The sequence below is a fragment of the Perca fluviatilis genome, chromosome 11 (genome assembly GCF_010015445.1).
Source record: "Perca fluviatilis chromosome 11, GENO_Pfluv_1.0, whole genome shotgun sequence".
Lineage (NCBI taxonomy): Eukaryota > Metazoa > Chordata > Actinopteri > Perciformes > Percidae > Perca > Perca fluviatilis.
Window position 1 is genome coordinate 36,966,124 of NC_053122.1, and position 21,402 is coordinate 36,987,525.

At 43.1% G+C, this 21,402-nt stretch overlaps 1 protein-coding gene across 1 annotated transcript in view; it reads left to right on the plus strand.

Moving 5' to 3' along the window:
* Positions 1-21,402, plus strand: part of LOC120568208 (contactin-associated protein-like 4) — a 207,526-nt gene that overhangs the window by 86,206 nt on the left and 99,918 nt on the right. Inside the window, exons 5-6 of the mRNA XM_039815567.1 lie at positions 5,209-5,415; positions 20,817-20,992. Of these exons, the coding sequence (XP_039671501.1) occupies positions 5,209-5,415; positions 20,817-20,992 (383 nt within the window). The remainder of the gene's footprint in view (positions 1-5,208; positions 5,416-20,816; positions 20,993-21,402) is intronic.

Consider the following 21,402-nt stretch of genomic DNA (forward strand, 5'->3'; position numbering starts at 1 on the left):
TCAAGGGATGAAAGTCCTTCCTTATTTGGACGACTGAGTGGTTTGTGCTCTGTCTCTGAGCCAAGTCGCAGAGGACAAGAAGACACTTGTCTCATATGTCCAGTCCCTGGGTTTCGCAGTGAATGTGAAAAAAAACAACCTCGAGCCGAGGCAGCAGGCAGTCTTTGTGGGTCTTTGCCTGAATTCTCTGAAGTCATACTGTCGGCATCTCTCACTGCTCTGAGGGTGCAGTCAATCCTGACCCTCCTGGACCAATTTCAGCTGGGCAGGCAGGTGGAGTTGGTTCAGTTTCAGAGGCTGCTGGGCATGATTTCAGCTGCAGTAGCTGTTGTTCCCTTGGGCCTTCTTAGGGCTCACCTGCTGCAGAGATGGCTGAATGCCTTCAAACTCCACCCGAAGTTGGACAGGCATGTGAAGCTTCGTGTGTCGCGTGCATGCCTTCAAGCTCGGCATCCGTGGCGGGACCAGGCGCTTTTCCTCCAAAGAGTCCCCCTCAGTAACATTTCTTCACGACGGGCTGTGGTGACGACAGATGCCTCCCTGACCGGTTGGGAGCAGTCTGGGAAGGCAGGATGGTGCGAGGTGTGTGCGAACCCCCTTGGGGGGAGGCACACATCAATGTTTTGGAGTTGAGGGCGGTTCACCTTTGAAAGCTCTCCTCCCTTTTATTCAGAACAGGCATGTCCTGGTGAGAACAGACAGTTCCTGCACTGTGTATCACATAAATCACCAGGGAGGCACCAGGTCTCTGCGCTGCCTCCAGGTAGCACAGGAACTCCTGTTTTGGGCTTTTCGGCATCTGGTTTCGCTCAGGGCGATTTACATTCCAGGAACCGGGCAGCGGACTTCCTGTCCAGGAATGGTCCTCCCCCAGGAGAGTGGAGACTCCATCCAGAAGTTGTAGCCCTCCTGTGAACTTGGTTCGGCTTGGCACGGAACGATCTGTTTGCATCAGCAGAGACTACTCACTGCAGGATGGTTCTCCCTGTTGGGTCAGGGAGGTCCCCTGGGTCTGGATGCAGAGTGGCCGGAAGGATCATTGTATGCTTTTCCTCCTTTCCCTCTGCTTCCCCAGGTTCTCCACAGGGTCGCCATAGGCCATTACAAGGTGCTGCTGATAGCTCCTCGATGGCCAAGGAGGCATGGTTTCCGGCGCTCCTTCGCTTGGTTTACGGGGAGCCTTGGGCCCTGCCGGTCAGAGTGGCCTGCTTTCTCAGGCGGAGGGACAAATATGGCACCCGCTCTGGGCTTGGCTCCCTCTCTCAGGGACTAGATGAGGTGGTCCTGCACACTATAGGTAATGCCAGGGCTCCCTCCACTCATTCTAACTATGCACAGAAGTGGAGGGTATTCTCGGGATGGTGTCGCAGTAGGCAGGAGGATCCAGCCACTTGCTCCGTCCATCTTGTTCTCTGCTTCCTTCAGTCGCTTCTGGACACGGTGGAGAGACATCCCTTGGTGTCCCAATTCATTAAAGGGGTGTGTAGACTGCGTCCATACAGTTCCCCCAGGTCTCCTTCATGGGAGCTACCCTTGGTGCTGAAGGCCTTGACTCAAGCTCCTTATGAACCCATAGAACAGACTACCCTTAGGTTTCTCTCTCACAAAACGGCTTTCCTCTTGGCTATATGTTCCGAATCCCTCTTTTCTGCCTAAGGTGGTTAACCCTCAGACTATTAACTAGGTGAAAGAGATCAGCTCCTTTTAGCTTGATCCAGCTCTTCTGCAGGGGGATGTGAGCCTGCTTACTTTATGTCTAGTGAGGGCACTCAGGGCTTATCTTGCCCGCACTCGGGCTCTGAGAAGCTCTCACACCCAGCTCTTCATTTGTTTTGGTGGCAAAAAGTTGGAACTCCCTCTCTCTAAACAAACTTTGTCCCACTGGATTGTGAACACTTTCTCTGCAGCCTATTCTGTGCAGGATCTCCCGGTCCCAGCTAATCTGGTGGCCCACTCGACCAGAGGCGTGGCTGCTTCCTGGGCTGCTCTTAGAGGAGTTCCTCTTTCAGAAATCTGTGCAGCAGCAACATGGTCTGCTCCCTGTACCTTGTCCAGGTTCTACAGAATGAATGTGGCATCCCCTGCACCGTTGGGTGACCTGGATGGTACTTGTCCGTGGTTACGGTCTGAGTGATAGATTAGAAAAGTGAGCGTCAGTCACTTGTGGGTTTGACAATTTGCAGCTACAATCAATAGTTTTATATTAACATTAAATACAGATTATATTATTATACTCTATTCTGATTGGCTGCAGGGTGTCCATTAAAAAGTGATGTAGGACACCTACTAAAGGAGTTCGGTGAAACTGACTGTTTACTGTTCTATATGAATGCGCTACATTAAATCAAAAAGGAAATGTGGATTTATTATTTCCAAATCGTCCTCTGAACACCACAGGATGGCGCTAAAACACACAGGCTGCAAGAAGTAAGTTATACTGGACCTCTGGACTGACTCAGTTTCACAGCGAATAACGTTATCTCACATCCCGTTCACCGTTCAGCTCGCTGCTTCAGGCTGCGCCGCTGCAGCCGACAGTAACGTTACACATCGCGGATCAAATTCTTCGTAAAAGTCGTTATATTGTTTTGGGGAGAATGACATGGCTGGATAGCTAGCTTGTCTTGTTGTTCAACATACTGTCAAATTATTTTTACTGATTGCCAACTGTACACAATGTTATTGACTTTGGATCTTGCTAGCATAGCGTTAGCTTTCTGGCTCGTAGCTAAACTGAAGGGTTCTATCAGCTGAGTGGACTATATAAATATCTCCGGTTGCTAAGGGAGGCAAGTCGTATCTAAGGTTCTTCCTAATTCCTGGTGGAGAGGACAACGTTTGCATTGCATAAGAACCTGATGGATGGGAATGATTGTTCCAGGTATTAGTCAAACCGTCAGGCGTAACCAGGGAAACGGAGTTATTGTTTGGATAAAGTTTAGATTTAGATTGTAAAACTAATTAAAATATGAACTAATGTTTTAAAAATATGTTATTTGGCAAGTGACCATGGTATAAGCGGGTTAATGCCCTTCGAGGTGTCCATTGTCAGGTATTAATGGACTGCACGTCGGACGGTTCACGCCTCGCCGTCGTCCATTAATACCTGACAATGGACACCTCGTCGGGCATGAACCCTTACATATGTCTCCTTAGTGCTTGCGAGCATTTCACCGTCTTTCAGTTTATTGCTAATGCACGTTTGCATTTAGAATCTGTTAATGAAAAGGCTACAAGGTCATTCGCTTTCTGCACAGACTAGGGTAAAAACTTGTCTTGTCATTTGCAGACTCAACTCAAAGTAAAGGCACACACACTTAATGTTCCGGCCACATGATGTTTCCCTGACCCTGTACTGCACGGTTCAGCCCGCTGAAACCTTATTTCCCTGCAGCATTCTAGAATGGTTTTGTCTCATCATGAATCTTTGGCCTCTACTGGGCTACAGGATGACTGATAACACTTTTGCCACCTAAAAGGGGGCAAAATTTGTCTGAAGTTACTTTTTTTTAAGTTACATAACATAAAACACATCTTAAAAGCTATTCCATTGGATAAACGACGATATTTCCCAAGTAATAGAACTTTTGCTTCATTGATTTGCAGGTCCAGTCAGAGAGACTGAGGGAAACGTGAAACAAAGTTGAAGTTATTTCATCCCCGCTCCCCCGCTCTGCCCCTGCTATAGGCAGAAGAGTGCCAAGTTCTGAGCTATAAACAAGCACAAATCTGTTGGTGGGATACTTATAGGGATAATTATAATCAGATAAAACGTAATATTCTGGACTAAATGTCATGTAGGACTTAATTAGAATGGCTTGTTAGCATATTGAGTAGAAGATTAGACTAATGTTTCCAGCTTTACGCACTGAGGATGACTCTGGAGCTTCGTCTTGCTGCTCTGTAATCAGCAGGAAATACACTGTACAATCCAATAAGAGCATTACTGCAAGCACAGTGGCTGCTGTGTGATTGTGTGCGGGTCCTGGCGTCAACAAAGAGTTGCCAAGTTCATTAAAAAAACGTTCAGTAAGACAAATTAGTTGAACGGCTGAAAAGGAAATGGATGCTGAACTCAGCTACTGCTTTTTATTAATTCAGTATTTGCAGTCCATTCTATAAAGCAGGGGTGTCAAACGCATTTTCCTAAAGGGCCACACTGGAAAAGAGAATCACATCAAGGGCCAGACATGTAGAGTTTATTGACATGCATACATGGAAAAAAGTAAAATATCTTTGACTGTACTGCTGCATGTTGCTTTTTTGTCATTTTTTTGTCATTTTTGTTGCTTTTTTATGACTTTATTGTGGCTGTCTCAGATGTTTTTGTCACTTTTTTGACGTTTTTCTTTATTTTATTTTTTTTTACTTTTGTCACACTTCTGTCGACATAAAGTAGCCATAGAGTTTAGCAAATCAAGCAAAAAAACCTGTTTCACAGCCTGAATATGAAAACTCTCCAGTTATGTGGGAGCTTCTGAGTCTCAAAGTCGGCAAATCTGCCAAATTCTGCTAAGTCGTATAACAAAAAAAGTTTCGCGTGAGGTGAAATTTACTGATGAAAAGTGATAAACAATGAGTCAGACCCTCATGCTGCTACCACAATATCACAACAGCAGGGAGAAATTCTGTCCAGTTGTCGGTGATTTTGTGTTTTAATGATCAATCAAAAACATCAATCATATTTGCCGATTCTGAAATTAAATTATCAGCGACGCTACAGCGCACAATGGTGGACTTAAAGCTATAGTGTGTAGTTTCTGTCTCACCCATGGGGAATTCTAAGTAATGACAACAACACTGTCGACACATGATACAAATCCCCCCCCCCTTCCATGTTGTTGCTAGTAGACAAGGAGGACACGGAGGATTAAAAAAACATGATGGACTCTTCAGAAGAGGTCATTATCTTCACTCGAGTTTCGGCATGGGAAAGCGGACGCCCCAATCATCTGAACATAGTCCTACTGAGAAATCCAGAGAGAGTTGTGTGGAGCTGATAGTCTTAATTAGCTTTGTAGCAACTCATTTGGCAATGGCTTGAATGTAATGGATGTTCATTAATATCAAAAAGTTAAGCACTAAAGCTTTAACAGTATGTTTCTCCACACTGAAAGACAAAAAAAAGAAAACACAAATTAAAGTACACAGATCGTTACTTGTTTGTCACAAAGTATGTGACTCCTCTGTGTCTGTTTTGTCTTCCAGCCTCTAACGTGGTGAGTCTGGACGGCGGCAGCAGCGGTCTGGCGTACAGGTTGAGTCCCGGGCAGAGGCGCGCGTCCAGAGAGGCCGTCTCTCTGAAGTTTAAAACCCTGAGGAATTCTGGGACACTGCTGCACGCAGACGGAGAGGGAGGACTCGGCCTCGGTCTGGAGTTGGAGAGAGGGAAGCTACTGCTGCTGCTCAGACAAGGTACAGCACACCAGATACATACTCATATCCACTGTCCACAAATACTTCAGGGCACTGACATCCTGTCAAACATACTACTGCACAGTACAGTGGAGTATAGTCATATAGTCATATCACAATGACGTTTCATTAACAGGATCGTTCCGGTGCCGCCGGATGTCTGTTACCTTCCTCTTTCTTTGTGTTGGCATTCTAACCTCCGGTGGATTTGTGAGGACTATGGTTAACTGCTCCTCAGATCTCTGCAGGGTAAATCCAGACAGCTAGCTAGACTATCTGTCCAATCGGAGTTTTCTGTTGCACGACTAAAACTACTTTTGAACGTACATGTTCCACCAAAACAAGTTCCTTCCCGAGGCTATTTTGCAGAGGCACAGTGGCTCCGTCCGGAGCTAAGCGTCTCCCAAGACGATTGTGATTGGTTTAAAGAAATAAAATAACCAGAGCACATTTTTCTCCCCATCCTGGAATGGTGTGTGGACTAGCCAGACCTTCCTCCGCAGCGCTGTGGAGGAAGGTCTGGCAATGCGAGACTAAGTGAGAAAACCCCAGCCCTCTATACCTGTCTTTTATATTCAAATGATAAACCTCTAATAAGTATAATAAGGAGACACAGCAACAACAAAACAAAACAAAAACATTTGTAATGCTTAAAATTACAAATTTAACAATTAGCGATTAAGAGTGCTTAGGGCCGTCTACACCGAAAAGAGAACAAAAATATTTATTAATTTAACTTTTCTTTTTTAAGTAAGTGCTGTAGTATAACTAACAGGAGACAATTTATAATTGAGGTAAGTTTGGAGACATTACCTTATTTAATCATTAAATTAATAAATATTTTTTGTTGTATCTCTTTTCGGTGTTGTAATTTGTAGACGCCCCTAAGCACTCTTACTGCCCGGTAGTAACAGCAGCAGCAGCAGAGACGAGAAGCCAGCAGGCAAGTGTTATTTACATACACTTCTGGTGTACTTAAAAACTTTCCAATCCATCGTTTTATGAATGCATAACCTATTTGTACTAGTGTAGAAGTTTGGTATCATTTCAGGCATTATTAGTGGGGTAACTTACGAGATACTAGCCTGGATCCATTAGCCCCTGCGCTAACCTATTCAGCTGATAACGCTAACTCTCCCAATGTTCGACCCAGGTGAAAAAAGCTTCAGGGTGGTTGTTTGGCTCGAGGTCATGGTGCAAATGACCCTAATGTTAGCCTAATGTTCAATCAGAATTACAACACAGCTATCAATGTGCAGAATATTGAAGTTTAACATTTCTCTGTAGTTGCAGCCGTGATGGATGGTCTCCGTTCACTGTAGCATGTGTTAGGACTGGACTCTGCACACGTGATGCACGACTAACAGTTGGTCCAGAGGGAGGTGTGTGTGTGTGTGTGTGTGTGTGTGTAAACGGTGTTAAACCAGAGGTTGTCAGGCTGCCATGCTGAATCATCACCATATGGCTCACCTCTCATTAGGAAACCCCATCTGGCAGCTGAAATATTTTCTCCATGCATCCATTAGAGGTAGGGGCGAAAAAACGATTCTTGGATGCATCACGGTTTTCTCTTGAAAGATTATGTCTCGATGCAGTAAAATGTAATAATTGGAAAGTAGATTGTCATAATGTATTGCAACCGGATTTAGCAATAAGGAAATTGGTAATCATGAAAAGTTTGGTTTAGGAACTGGTATCGAAGACACAGTATTGGTATCGGTACCGTTTTGGAATTTTTATACCCGGCCCTAAAAGTGTGTTTGGCAAGCTCCCAAGGCACTTGGCAGGGTGCCGCCTCTCCATTTCTCCTTGCCAAAAGTGTTTTCCTATCCCCTGCTTTCTCTTTATATCTCTGTCTGTCCCCCTCTTAGATATATATTTCAAATGCTCATCATCCCAGCACCTGTATCTTCCTCCATCCATTCCTCTCTCATATGTCTGTCCTACCTTTCATCCATCCGACTCCACATTCTCCTCCGTCCCTCCTCTTTCCCCTCCGTCTCCTCTCACAGCATGTAAACTTGTAGAAAAACTTCACCTGAAGAAAAAGATGATGACACCTTCTTAAAGAAAGTCTTTTAAAGAAAGTGAAAGTAAAGAATTAGCTTTACAATATGACCCAGACATCTTAGGAACGTCTGTTTCACCGTAACAGATGGATCACCTTGGACTGTCACCTTCCAGAAAAACACTTCACAACTCGCCTGTGATTTAAGTGAAGGCTGTTCCCCTTCAAACACATTCTGTCATCTTTTAGAACGACAGTTCCACTTTAAGGGCCCTATTTTAACGATGTAAGCGCACGGCGTGAAGCGCATGGCCCAGGTGTGTTGTGGAAAAAAGGGTCTGTATGCCAGGTGCCTGGTTCTAAAGGGTTGTACTTAGTGTCTTCATTAATCAGAGGTGTGTTTTGGGCGTAACATGCAATCAACCAATCAGAGATCATCTCCCATTCCCTTTAAAAGCCAGGCGCGTTTGGACCTTGGAGCATTGCTATTATGATGGAGGATTTGCACCGTAATATTTTTATTTGTAATCTTCTGCATGTGTGTGTGCTGCTGCGCTTCCCTGTGTGTGTGTAACAAGCATAGTGTGCACACGCTGTGCATAAGCCTAGGCACATTTTACTTATGCTCTGTTAAAATAACAATGAAATGCTGCATTATTGACTTTAGACCAGGTTTTTGTTGGTCAATGGTGCGGTCACTTCCCCCTGCCTCAAGATAGCAATACACCCAGAATGCACCTGAACACACCTCCCTGTAAACCAGCACGCCCATGGGCGCAGAGATGGGCGCAGGTGCCTTTGCTATTTAAACGACGCCGGCGCTGGACGGGGATCTGATAACTGCGTCGGTCTTAAACTAGCAAAGACACTTGCATCGGGATTTGCGCTGCGCCGGGTGCGAGATAGGGCCTTAAGAACGGTGCCATGTTAAAGAAAGTCTGCATCCTAATAAAGAGAGACTGCAGCTCAGTGAGAGGAAATCCATTAAAATGATAACAGAGAGAGGCAGAGGTCAGAGCTCAGACCAACACTGAAAAACAACAGATAGCCTCTCTTCTACTTCTTCCTCTCCTCTTTCTCTGTTCTTCTTATACTGTATTTCTGTCCCTTTCAACTCCTGCATTTGTTACATGACTCTTTGCCTCTGTTTTCCTCCTCCTCGCCTCTTCTGTTCATGTTGTTTGTCTTGGTCGTTCTCCACAGATCTCCCATTGCTATATTTTCTCCACATCAGAAGAGACCATTTGCATTTGCCTTTTTCAGCTCCCTCTGTCTCTGAAACACACACACACACACACACACACGCACACACAAACACACACACGCCCCTTTGATACTCCCCATCGGCTATCTTTTCTGTTTTCATATTTCTTCCTTCATTGTTATGTATCTCTGTCTTTTGAATATGTGTTTTTTCTCTTTTTTCTTTTTTTTAAGTATCCGTAAGCCTTTTTCACTTCAGTGTCCTTCAACTTTATGTCTCATACTGTATTTTCCACTTTATTTCTCCCTCCCTCTCCTATCTCCCCCTCCCTCTCTCTTCATAGGCTTAGGTTACGGATTGTGTAAATTAGGTCATCTGCTGTGTGTGCGTTGACCCTGGGCTCATCATGGTCCGCTCTGCTCTGTTAACACTAACACACCTCCAGGTCTGAACCCCGAGCAGCAGATGCACTTCACTTTATGAGGCAACACTGAGTAACAGCCACTCTGACCTGGATAACCGAGGAAACAACACTAATATTTAGAAAAACCGACGGTAGATAAATCTGCCTTCAGATATAGCACTAGAACCACTCCCACTCTCCTTAGGTAAGCGTTTTCTTTGTCCTGCATGGGGAATGTTTTTTTATTATATTTTGTTCAGCTTTTAGGAGTTATGCTTTTTGTCAGTGTTGCTCTTTCTTTCTTTTGTCATTTGTACAGCGTACCTTTTAGAGAGCTTTTGTTTAACATATTTCAGAACATCAAGTAGCGATGATTACACTTGATACTGGAGCTTGTAGGCAAACGATGATAATGTATTGCAGCTAAAGCTTTGTATTGATGCTTGAATCATAATCTCAAAGACATTCCAAGACTCATTTCAGTGAAAAGTCAGCAAATAGATTTGGTGTATATATCAGAAGGCAACTAAGGCACTTCTACGCAGATCATAATTGGTGGTTTTCATTACAGAAATCACCCATTTTGAACACAATGGCCTGCATGGAAAGCTTCAGTGCTTTAAGAAAACTACCGTAAGTTTGCTGACTACTTAGTTCCACATGGTGAAACAATTGTTCCCTCATAAGTTACAGTCACTTACTTTGCTGCACTGCAGGGTAATACTCAGTGGACTCTGCATTAGTAGGTAATCCTGCACCACATATCAAACCACCCCAATAAATACGATAAAAGTACAATTCTTAAGTACCAATTGAAAATGCTGATTAAAAAATGCTGGGTTTAAACTCAGAGAAACCAGATATTTGGCTGCTGTCACTTTTTAGCTGATGCAGGATGTGACTTTTGTGGCTTTATAGTGAGCAGGTAGGTACAGTATAGTGGAATTAACACTTGTATTGGATGCTAGTTTTACATAATCTAAGTCAATATCTCTACTTTCAGTTACTTTTGTGAAGTACCAACCCGTTCTCACTACCAACTTGTCATTTAATGACGCTTGCTCAGTGGCTGTCAGTGTCAGATACGATGCAAAAATCAACCTTTAGTGTGTGTATGGAACTCACCGGGCAGAGCAGCTTCTCCGGAGCACTGTTAAGATGATGTAGTATTGTGCTCATAAGTGCTCATATTATGCTTTTTGGCTTTTCCCCTTTCCTTTATTGTGCTATATATATTTTTTGTGCACGTTATAGGTTTACTAAGTGAAAAAGCCTAGAGTCCACCCCAAAGGGACTTACCATCTCCAACAGAAACTGCTCCAAACAGCTCTGTTGTAGTCCAGCCTTTACTTCACAGACAAACATGGTCACTTTGTAACACACGTTATAATGCTCGCCTAGCTGCTAGCATGGCACGCCCTCATACTCTGCTTCTGACTGGCTAGTAGTCCTTACCTAGCTACTGTCAGGGCATGCCCTCATACTCTGCTTCTGACTGGCTAGTAGTCCTTACCTAGCTACTGTCAGGGCACGCCCTCATACTCTGCTTCTGACTGGCTAGTAGTCCTTACCTAGGTACTGTCAGGGCATGCCCTCATACTCTGCTTCTGACTGGCTAGTAGTCCTTACCTAGGTACTGTCACGGCATGCCTTCATACTCTGCTTCTGACTGGCTAGTAGTATTTACCTAGGTACTGTGCATGTGTGACTCCCAACAAAGATGAAACAGAAGAGAGATGTCTCACTTTGTAGCTAAAACAGAGAGCTCAAAACACAGGGTGAAAAGAGGAGCTGCAGCAATGTCCAGTACAACAAACCTATGGTGTTTTCTGAGAATTAAACCACAAAAACCTGTTCTGGTACAACCTCTAAATACAATTATGAACCTGAAAATAAGCATAATATGAGCACTTTAAGTGGGACAACGGTAGCGAGTAGTATGAAAGAGCGAAAATCCACGTAGGGAGGTTGGTTGGGGTGGTGGATGGGTCAAACATCACAGGACTTTCACCCAGGAGAGCGGGGTTTGTGTCCCGTTCTTTTCCCGTGTATCACTGAAACATACATTTTGTAACCCCACCCCCCATCTTTTCCGTGTCCTGTTCTTGTGCCTCATGTTAGTTTAACGTACGTCCCGACACAAGAGCGTCAAAAGTGACGCCAAGAGTCCCGACTAAGCGTGTCTAAATATGACGCTAAAGGAGACTTTTTGCGTCAGTAACAAACACCAAAGGCACCTGACCAAGCGTCGCGTTTTGATGCGCTGGGAGTGAGAATGTGCTGCAACTAAATAATGATTCTTCATGATCATTTCTTCTATGTTTGACGCAGAGGAAGATACTGCAACTGCTGCGAATTGGACTGTCCTCATTTTGTTATCTTGTGTCTACAGTTTGGCTTATGCAGAATTGACTCTCTGCGTTCAAACTACAAAAATGTGGATGATGGTATCTCGCAAACTGCCTCACTTCACCTTTCTTACTCTTTGCTTCAAAATAAATAAGAAAACTTCTGAAGCGGCAAAAATCCTCCAAACAAACGTCTCACTCTGTGCCCCAAAGCTGTGGATCGTTACAGAGCTTCTGATTTGGGCTGAATATGTGACAGGCATGGTGCTTTATGAGAGTCAATAGCTGAAATGATTATACCAGCCTGTTTTCTGATAAGAGCTGTCAGTGTCTCTCTCCATAATCAGATTTTGAGCGGCGGTAATATAACAGCAGACAAGATGCAATGAGGTGATTCTGCCTTGGAGACATGTGCAGAATGATGAAGTAAAGAGTTATGCACAGACTATGATGTAGTTTTTCGACTCAATCCAAAACTCTTTGTATTAACAAGGCCCCAGACCCCTGCTGACATTGGCTCTTAACCTTACCCTCCAGACCCCTGCTGACATTGGCTCTTAACCTTCCCCCCCATCTCGAGACACTACACTTCATTCATTTTCTTTTGCGCAGAATTTAGTCTCTATCCTTCTTGTAATTTAAAGGTGCACTATGAGTTCCTGCATGGTTTCAGCACAATTTAATTTTTGTCTCAAATCGTAGGCATCTCTCCTTTGGTCCGCTAGCTGCCTGCCCCCTGAACACACGGTGAAGAAGCACGGCCTCAGGAGACAACACAGGGGTCGTAAACGTCAAACAAACACTAGGGGCACAGGCTGTGCACCAAAATACAACAAACCACATTCCAGCCAATCACCAACAAGATGGTTGGGGGAGGGGGTGGGGGTTAGTGACAGTTAGTCAGTTAGTCATGGGGGGAGGGGCGTTTTGTGTTGAATTTACTTGGAACGTCAACAGAAGTGACCACGCAGGAACTCATAGTGCACCTTTAAGCGTCAGTGAACACAAACTGGCGCTGCCCATCATTTACTGCAGTAGTTTCCCAGGCGCGATTTATTTCCTTAATGTTAAACAGCTATATTGTACATATTTGTTTCTGCATTTAATGTACATTTCATAAATAACGTTTAGTATGTTTATGTTTGTGTGTGCACCAACCACAAAGGCAAATCCCTTGCGTTACTTAATTTGAAATAAATGCTTTTCTGATTGTGATTCTGATTGTCTGCCACCTGCCTGTGCAACCAAACCAACACAACCATTGTCTGTGTATGCTTACCACTGAATAGCTCTACTAACAGTTGTCTGTCTTGTTCGCGGGCACATAGTTCAACACATTCAACTCAGTTCATTAATAAAAAATGAAAGCTAGGTTTGGAAAATCGACCTGACAGCGTACGGTGACACTTCCTCCTCTTCTCTCATTGCTGTCTAGCAAGGCATGGAATGGATTTGCTTTAGACAGATGTCATTTTGCAAAGCCCAAATGCACAGCTTACTCTGCTGCTCTGTCTTTGATTCCAATATTCAGAAAAAAAACAGGCCACTGTTTGCGAAATGTCAAATTTCTAGGTTATTGAGACCCAGTTCTTGAATGTCCTGTATTCGAATTGAGAAATAAGCTACGCAGCTGCAGAATCATGCTTAATTGTATATCTATAACACCTACACTACTGGTCAAAAGTTTTAGAACACGCAGTTCAAGTCCAATGAATAGCTTGAAATGGTACAAAGGTAAGTGGTGAACTGCCTGAGGTTAAAAAAAAAGTAAGGTTACCCAAAACTGAAAAATAATGTACATTTAAGTATTTTACAAAAAGGCCTTTTTCAGGGAACAAGAAATGGGTAAACAACGTAAAGCTGTTCTGCAGCAATGGAGGTTGATCAAGCTTTGAAAGTTGATGCTACCAATTCCCACTGGTGTTCCAACTTGTCTGGATTACTTACAACCCCCTCTGTTTGTATAAAAGTATTGTTGGAACACACTGTGGTACCATACCCTCGTGAGCATTATTTGAACAGTATTGTACTGCAGAAAGTAGTGTGTTGCCATAAAAATGGCGGAAAAAAGGCAATTAACAATGGAAGAGAGACAGACCATCATAACACTTAAGAATGTTGGTCTTTCCTACAGAGAAATTGCGAAGAAAGTCAAGGTGTCAGTGAGTACAGTATTCTTCACCATCAAAAGGCACTTAGAAACTGGGGGAAACTCTGACAGGAAGAGGTCTGGCAGACCCAAAGCCACGACAGAATCAGAAGACAAGTTTCTGAGAGTCAACAGCTTGCGTGATAGGCGGCTCACAGGACAACAGCTTCAAGCAAGGCTTAATAGTGGTCGTAATAAGCAAGTCTCAGTTTCAACTGTAAAGAGAAGACTTCGAGCTGCAGGTTTGATAGGTCGAGTTGCAGCAAGAAAGCCATTGCTAAGACGTCAGAATAAGAAAAAGAGGCTTGCCTGGGCCAAGAAACCCTGCCAATGGACTACTGAAGACTGGAAGAAGGTGGTATGGACTGATGAATCAAAATTTGAAATCTTCGGTTCATCACGCGGACTTTTTGTACGCCGTCGAGTAGGCGAAAGGATGGTTCCTCAGTGTGTGACATCAACTGTCAAACATGGAGGAGGAAGCGTGATGGTCTGGGGCTGTTTGGCTGGATCCAGGGTCGGTGATTTGTACAGAGTGAAAGGCACCCTGAACCAAAACGGCTACCACAGCATTTTGCAGCGCCATGCAGTACCCTCTGGTATGCGCCTAGTTGGTCAGGGGTTCATCCTACAGCAAGATGATGACCCAAAACATAAGTCCAAGCTATGCCAAAGATGGTAAGCTTAAAAACCAGACTTAAACCCCATTGAGCTGGTTTGGGATGAACTGGACAGAAAAGTGAAAGGTTTCTTCCTAAAAGGGAGTTTTTCCTTGCCACTGTCGCAATAGCCACTGATAATGCTTGCTCTTGAGGGACTTACTGTAATTGTTGGGGTTTTGGAATTTAAAGAGTGTGGTCTAGACTTACTCTATCTGTAAAGTGTCTCGAGATAACTCTTGTTATGATTTGATACTATAAATAAAATAGAATTGAATTGAATTGAATTGAAAGAAAAGCAACCTACAAGTGCCACACATTTATGGAAACTTCTGCAACAGAGTTGGGAAGAACTTTCTGAAGAATATTTGATTTCCATTGTAGAAAGAATGCCACAAGTGTGTTCAGCTATTATATCTGCGAAGGGGGCTACTTTCATGAGTCAAAAATTTAGAATACATTTTGGTTTATAAATTGACTCCTTGATTTCTTTTTTAACTTAAATTATTTATTTGTTCTATTCTTTCATTTCAGAGTACAATAAGACATTGAACTGCATGAATTTCAGTAAAAGCCTGGAAAAATTGGGGTGTTACCAGTAGTGTAGTTTACAGTAATTAGCTGCTCTTAAGTCCAGGGGATTACGAGAGGCAGCAAGTCGCGTCATTATCACTATACTTTCAATGGTTTCCTTATTGGACCAGGACTGTGTGTAGCAACAAAAAGCTCACTGTGAGATACAGCCGGGCATTGCGAGTTAGGTAATTTATTACTTTAAATAGTATGTAAGTAAAACCTATGTTTGTGCAAGTTGCACTTAGTGCAGTATTGTGATGTTTATGAGTCTTATCTAACACTCAGTGATGAAGTGTTAAAAAGTTGTATTGCCGGTGGTAGGAATGATTTCTTGTAGCGGTAAGTGCGACACATATTAATATCAGTGGAGTGATTTTGTATTTGTTTCCACTCTGAACTCTCACATTGCTTTATGTTGCTTGCTCTTTCCAGTCATTTAGCCAGCTATCAAATCCTCCATTCAATGAAACCCTCAATCCTAAAGTCCTCTCCCTCTCTTCTCCACCTCCAACATCTGATTTCTGTTGAAGTCTTCCTCTCATATTGATCTCTCTGTCTCTCTCTCCACTCGTTCAGACTGTAATCAAATAACTCATCGCAATAAATGTGTTGACAGGACAGACTTCCCCTGTTATTTATGGTCTACATCCTAAGTTTTTTTTTTTTTTTTTATCCAAGCTGCAGACAAATAAACCCTCTCACAAAAGGGGCTGAAATATCTCAAATACATTTGTCCATCATCTTCCAAACTGTCTCTTTTTCTCTCTTTGAAGTCGGATTTGTCTCTCCCTAAAGAATAGCTTACATTTTTAATGGCTGACTGTATTCAGCTTCAAAGTTTCTCTTCCAGTACTTTTGGTGGGTAGAATCCACTTATTTTGACTTGCTGGCGCTCATCAATCATTGATGATGTCTTACTATGAACTATGGTTCCTCTGTAGTTTTTAAGCATTATCACACATTTGGCTCCAGTTCTCAGTGCATGTATGCAGATACCCTGCAGTCTCTAATGAGATGAGAGAGAGGCCGACCTCGGCGTGCTCCCCTCTGTGGGAAACAGTGAACAGTGAAATATTTAGACACAGCATGGAGGCTGGTGCGTTGTAGCTGTCATCAAGGCGTGCGCTCCCATGACACCAGGTCAGGTTGTTAGAAAGAAGCAGACCTGCGGGTCAGATAATGAGAGGACAACAAACACCAGACTGTCACATCACATCACTAAAGATAGGAAAGGAGAAAACAACATACATAAAAAATTAAATAGATTAGTTATATTTAGTAGAAGCAAAGCTGCAAATTAAATAACCAGAACCACAGACTGCGTGGCTGTGGCTCAGGTGGGAGAGTGGCTCCCTATCAATTGGAAGGTTGGGGGTTTGATTCCTTGCCCTGCAGTCCCATGTTCTGTCCTTGGGCAAGTTACTGTTTGCATTTCATAACCCTGAGGCCCTCTTTACACAATTGCGGGTGAAAACGCAACATTTTTTTATCAGATGATAAAAATGCACTGTGCGAGTGTGTGCGTATGTGTGTGTGCGTATGTGTGTGTGCGTATGTGTGTGTGCCACGTGTGTGTGCTGTGTGTGTGCGCCGCATGTGTGTGTGTGCCGGTGTGTGTGTGTGTGTGTGTGTGTGTGTGTGTGTGTGTGTGCCGTGTGTGTGTGCGTGCGGTGTGTGTGTGTGTGTGTGTGTGTATGTGTGTGTGTGTGTGTGTGCCGTTTGTTTGCATTGTTTGGAGCAATAACTCCACCTCCTCGTCTGTCCAGACAAAATTGTCAGCTTTTGTTGTTCGCTTCGCGCTACTAGGGAGAGAAGTAGAAGGAAAGTTCACACTACCACCTAGCCGCTTGGTGTACATACATACACACACTTTTGCATCACCATGTGCACGCAGATTTCACCCCCCAAAACGCTTGTCTAAATGCAGAATTAAAAGAGAGAACGCAACACCACTTTTACGTTTTCTCTTAAGATCGTTTCCGTCTAAACATAGCCTTAAATTGCCTCCTCGAGTCCTCCACTTGCCTCCCTTCCTCGCATCTTAGTCCCTCCCACCGAGGAGGCACGGGAGAGACACAAGAGCTGCAGCTCATGGTCCTTATTTGATAGCTCCTTGACTCCTCAGTCCTCAGTTGTTCTGTCCCTCCTCGGTGAAGGCTGTCTCAAAATTCTTATTTCTTTCCTGAGGAGCGAGCATCGAGTAGGGATCATCGAGGAGCTGTAGGCGAGGATACACGGGAGCAGCCTTCATGGAAGCCGTGCAGCTGAAGGAGTTGCTAACTTCACCCCAACAGCTGACGAATTCATGTGATGCTTCAGAGGAAAGGATGTCTCATCCCTCTACAACACATTTGCTTGTTTCCTCTCTCCTCCCGTGATTTCCTCTGGTCTCTCCCGTGTCTCCTCGGTGGGAGGGACTAAGACGCAAAGAAGGAAGGCAAGCGGAGGAGTCAAGGAGGCAATTTAAGCGACATAAGAAGCACCTCATGAAATCATGGAAGAGAGAGGAAACAAGCAAATGTGTTGTAGAGGGATGAGACATCCTTTCCTCTGAATCGTCACATGAATTCGTCAGCTGTATGTGTTTGGGCGGAGTTAGCAACTCCTTCCTTGTGTTTCCTCGCCTATAGCTCCTCACTGATCCCACCTCGATGCTCGCTCCTCAATGGCAGAAATAAGAGCTTTGAGGTGGCCTTCGCCGAGGAGGGACTGAACAACTTCCGGTTCAGCTATCAAAAGAGGGTTATGAGATGCAGCCACTGAACCCCGAATTGCTCCCGATGCTGCACCATCGGAGTTAGAATGTGTGTGAATGTTAATCTGATGAGCAGGTGGCACCTTGTATGGCAGCCTCAGCCACCAGTGTATGAATTTGTGTGTGAATGGTGAATGGTGTCTGTAATATGTTAAAGTGCTTTGAGTAGTCGTTAAGACTAGAAAAGTGCTATTTAAATACAGCCCATTTACTTTTAACCAGAATAGCAGACTTCATAACATTGAAAAAACACACTCACAACTCCAAGAAAACGAATGAAGTTTGATTTTATCTTTAATGCATACGGTTCTTTTCTTCTTTTGTAATGTTTAGTTCAGACTTTGCAAATGGAACAGTGGTGATGTGTTGATTACAAGACTGAGAGTCTGTCTCTGTAATTTCCTTTTCTCACTTTGTGATTAGTTTTCAATAACGGTCTCTTTGTGTCCGTCTGCCTTATCCTCTCCCAACCTCTGTACCTTCTCTTCGCTCCTCGTATCTACTTTCTTTTGTTTGACTCCTTCCCTCCTCCTCACCATATGTGTTAACTGGGACGAGCTCCAACAATATGACCAAGTAAACGACTGCTGTAATAAGCTTATGTCCACTATTGGAAGTATTGTTGATAAATACATTAAAAAGCGACCAGCTACCATGGATGAATGATAATATTAGAAAATGAATGAAAAGGAGGGACCATGCCCTGAAAACTTGTATCAAGACTCGACAGGACATTGATTTGAAACTATTTCAAGGTTTGTGTAACCAAGTTGTTAAAGTACTCAGAATGTCCAAATCAAATTATTACATTCAAGCTTTATCAGAGGCATAAAAAACAGCCTACTAAATCCAAAGGGTAACGCCACCAAAAACAAATATGAACTTAAAATGGGTGAAAACACAAGTTGCTGACGAATTCAATAACTTCTTCATACAATCTGTTAACAACCTTGCATCAAGCTTTCCAAGCAGGAACGATATAGGTCTAACAACAACAGACCTGCTTGAAGATCAAGACAACTCATTTCAGCTCAGGGAGGTCGGTCAGAGAGCTGTTCTGAAAGCTATACAGGACCTAAACACCACCTTCTCAAAAGATATTTTTAATTTAGATACAGTTCTTCTTAAAAAATATAGTAGCATTCTGGTCCAGCCTCTCACCAATCTTATTATTAAATCCGGGCAATTCCCAGATGGGTGGAAAAATGCTTTGGTAATACCTCTTTTTAAATCTGGAGATGATAACACGTCTTGTAATTATAGACCTATTAGTCTTCTTCCAGTTTTGTCTAAAGTCCTGGAGAAGATTGTCTCAGAACAACTGATGCACTACCTTGAGACAAACCATTATCTGAGTCCTCTGCCATTTGGATTTAGGCACAATCATTCAACAGAATCCGCCTCTTGTTTATTAACCGAAAATATCAAACAATCACTTGACAAGGGAAATGTAGTTGGTGCAGTATTTCTAGATCTAAAAAAGGCATTTCATACAGTAAATCACAACACCTTAATTTCAAAATTAGTTAAGTTCAATTTATCCAAACAGTCATTGTCCTGGTTTGAATCATATTTAAAAGACCGTGAACAGTCTGTTATAATTAATAATGTGAGATCCACCTTTCTCAAAATTGAAACAGGGATCCCTCAGGGCTTGGGACCCATACTCTTAAGCCTCTACATTAATGATTTGCCAGGTGTATGTCCAGATATGGGTCTACAAATGTATGCAGATGACACAGTGGTGTATGCATCTGGTTATACCTGTACTTCTGTGGCTGACAAACTAAATACCAACTTAGACATAATATCATCTTGGCTGGCCTCATCTTGTTTAACTTTAAACACTAAAAAAACAAACACTGTCTGCTTTTCCATTAAAAAACTACCTCTAACACAACTCTTGAATGTACAAATGAATGGGGAGCTTATTGAACAAGTACCTGAAGTGAAGTATCTGGGAATTATTATAGACTATCAGTTGAACTTCAAAAGTCATATCAAGAAAATCTGTAAAACCGTTAAGGCCAACTTTGGCTGTTTTATGATGATAAGAAACTGCCTAACTCTTGACTGTGCTTTTATTTTTTTAAATTCTATGATTCTTTCACACATATTGAATGCCTTAACCACATGGTCCCAAGCTCACCAGACATCAGTTAAGACCATAGAGTGTCTTTATAACCGAGCCTTGAAAGTCCTGGACAAGAAGAGAATAAGGTACCATCACTGCCAAATTCTAAGTAAACATAATATTTTAAGTTTGGCTAATTTTATCTCCCTGCATTTTCTTCAAATGCCTAAATAATGCTGCCCCCACCCTCCCCCCTCTGCAAAACAATAACAAGACAGCAAAGTGGTACCAGAACCACCACCCGAGCAGCGTTAAAAGGCAATTGTAGCATCCCTTTCTGTAGAACATAATTTGCCCAAACTGCCTTTTCAGTAAAAGGGGCACAATTATGGAACTCTCTGCCAGACCACTTGAAATGTATCCCAACATTAGCCACCTTCAAAAAAAATATCAAATTGTGGCTAATTTGAGAACAATCTTGCTTTCATATTTAGTTTTTACACTGTGCTCTCTCTGTATACTTTCTTTCCTTTTTCATTTCATTCCATGTTATTTCATCTTTGTCGTATTTTTAATAATGTGCATCTGTATTTTTATTTTTTAAACAAAAGCCCTACTAGGGACAAGTGTCGTGACTTAGCTTTGGCTAAAAACACTATGATACATACATCAGATGACTGTTGAAGCTTATCTATGTTTTTTGTATCTGTCCACCTCTTCATCCTCCCTGTTTCTGCCTCTTCCTCTTCACTCTTTCCTTCCCTCCCTCTTACTTCCTGTCACCTGGCTTTCTCCCGATCTTCCTCCTCCTCCTCTCCTTCTTCTTATCCTCCTGTATGACCTCTTCTCAATTATTTTCCCTCCCATGTCTTTCTTACTACTTACTCTTTCACTCCCACCTTCACTTAACTCAACCCTCTCACGTCCCTCCTCTGTCCAATCCTCATCCTCCCTTTCCTTTTTTGCCGTCTCGTCTTTGTCACATCCCTCTTCCTCCCCACCTGCTCTTTTCTGTTGCTCCTCCTTTATCATCATTCAGGTAAAAAATAGTTTATTTTTGAAAGGCACAGAAGTGAGGAAGGAGAGTGGAAATAAATGGTGCTTGATTTTTGATAACCCTAGCATTCCTCATCTTAAATCCTATCTACCCCGTTCTCCTCCTCCTCCTCCTCCTCCTCCTCCTCCTCCTCCTCCTCCTCTTCTTCCTTCTCTTCCTCTCTTCTAGGTAGGACTTCATCCTCTGAACCCCGGCTCCTGGCTTCCCTCGGCAGCCTGTTAGATGATCAGCATTGGCACCATGTGGTGGTGGAGCGGCGCAGCTTTCACCTCAACCTCACTGTGGACAAACACACAGAGAGGGTTCAGATGCCCGCAGAGTTCAGCCACTGGGACATACAGCAGGTGGGGGGGGGACGCCGCTCTGACACAGAAACACATCTTCATAAACATAATACATACCTATGCAGTGGTGAAAGCAGGGGCGGGGCAAGCAGGGGCGGGGTAGGAAGGGGGAGCACCGTCACTTGGCTGCCTGTTTTGCCAATTTTCCCAGCCTTTGTCACATGACCAATTAATGTTTCCATGATGACTATCCAAAATTCTGATACCATGGAACCAGTCCTGGAATTGTTTTTCTTTTATTTTTATTTTTATTTGGCAGAGCCTATAGAAAATGTGTAATGTATTCGGATATACAATTTTTATTGATGTTTTATTTATCAGAATAGCATTGTTTTTCCCTATCCTTTCTTATATTTCCCATATTTCTAAGCAGATTTTCTATGCTGTATTCGGATAAAATTGTTTAATTA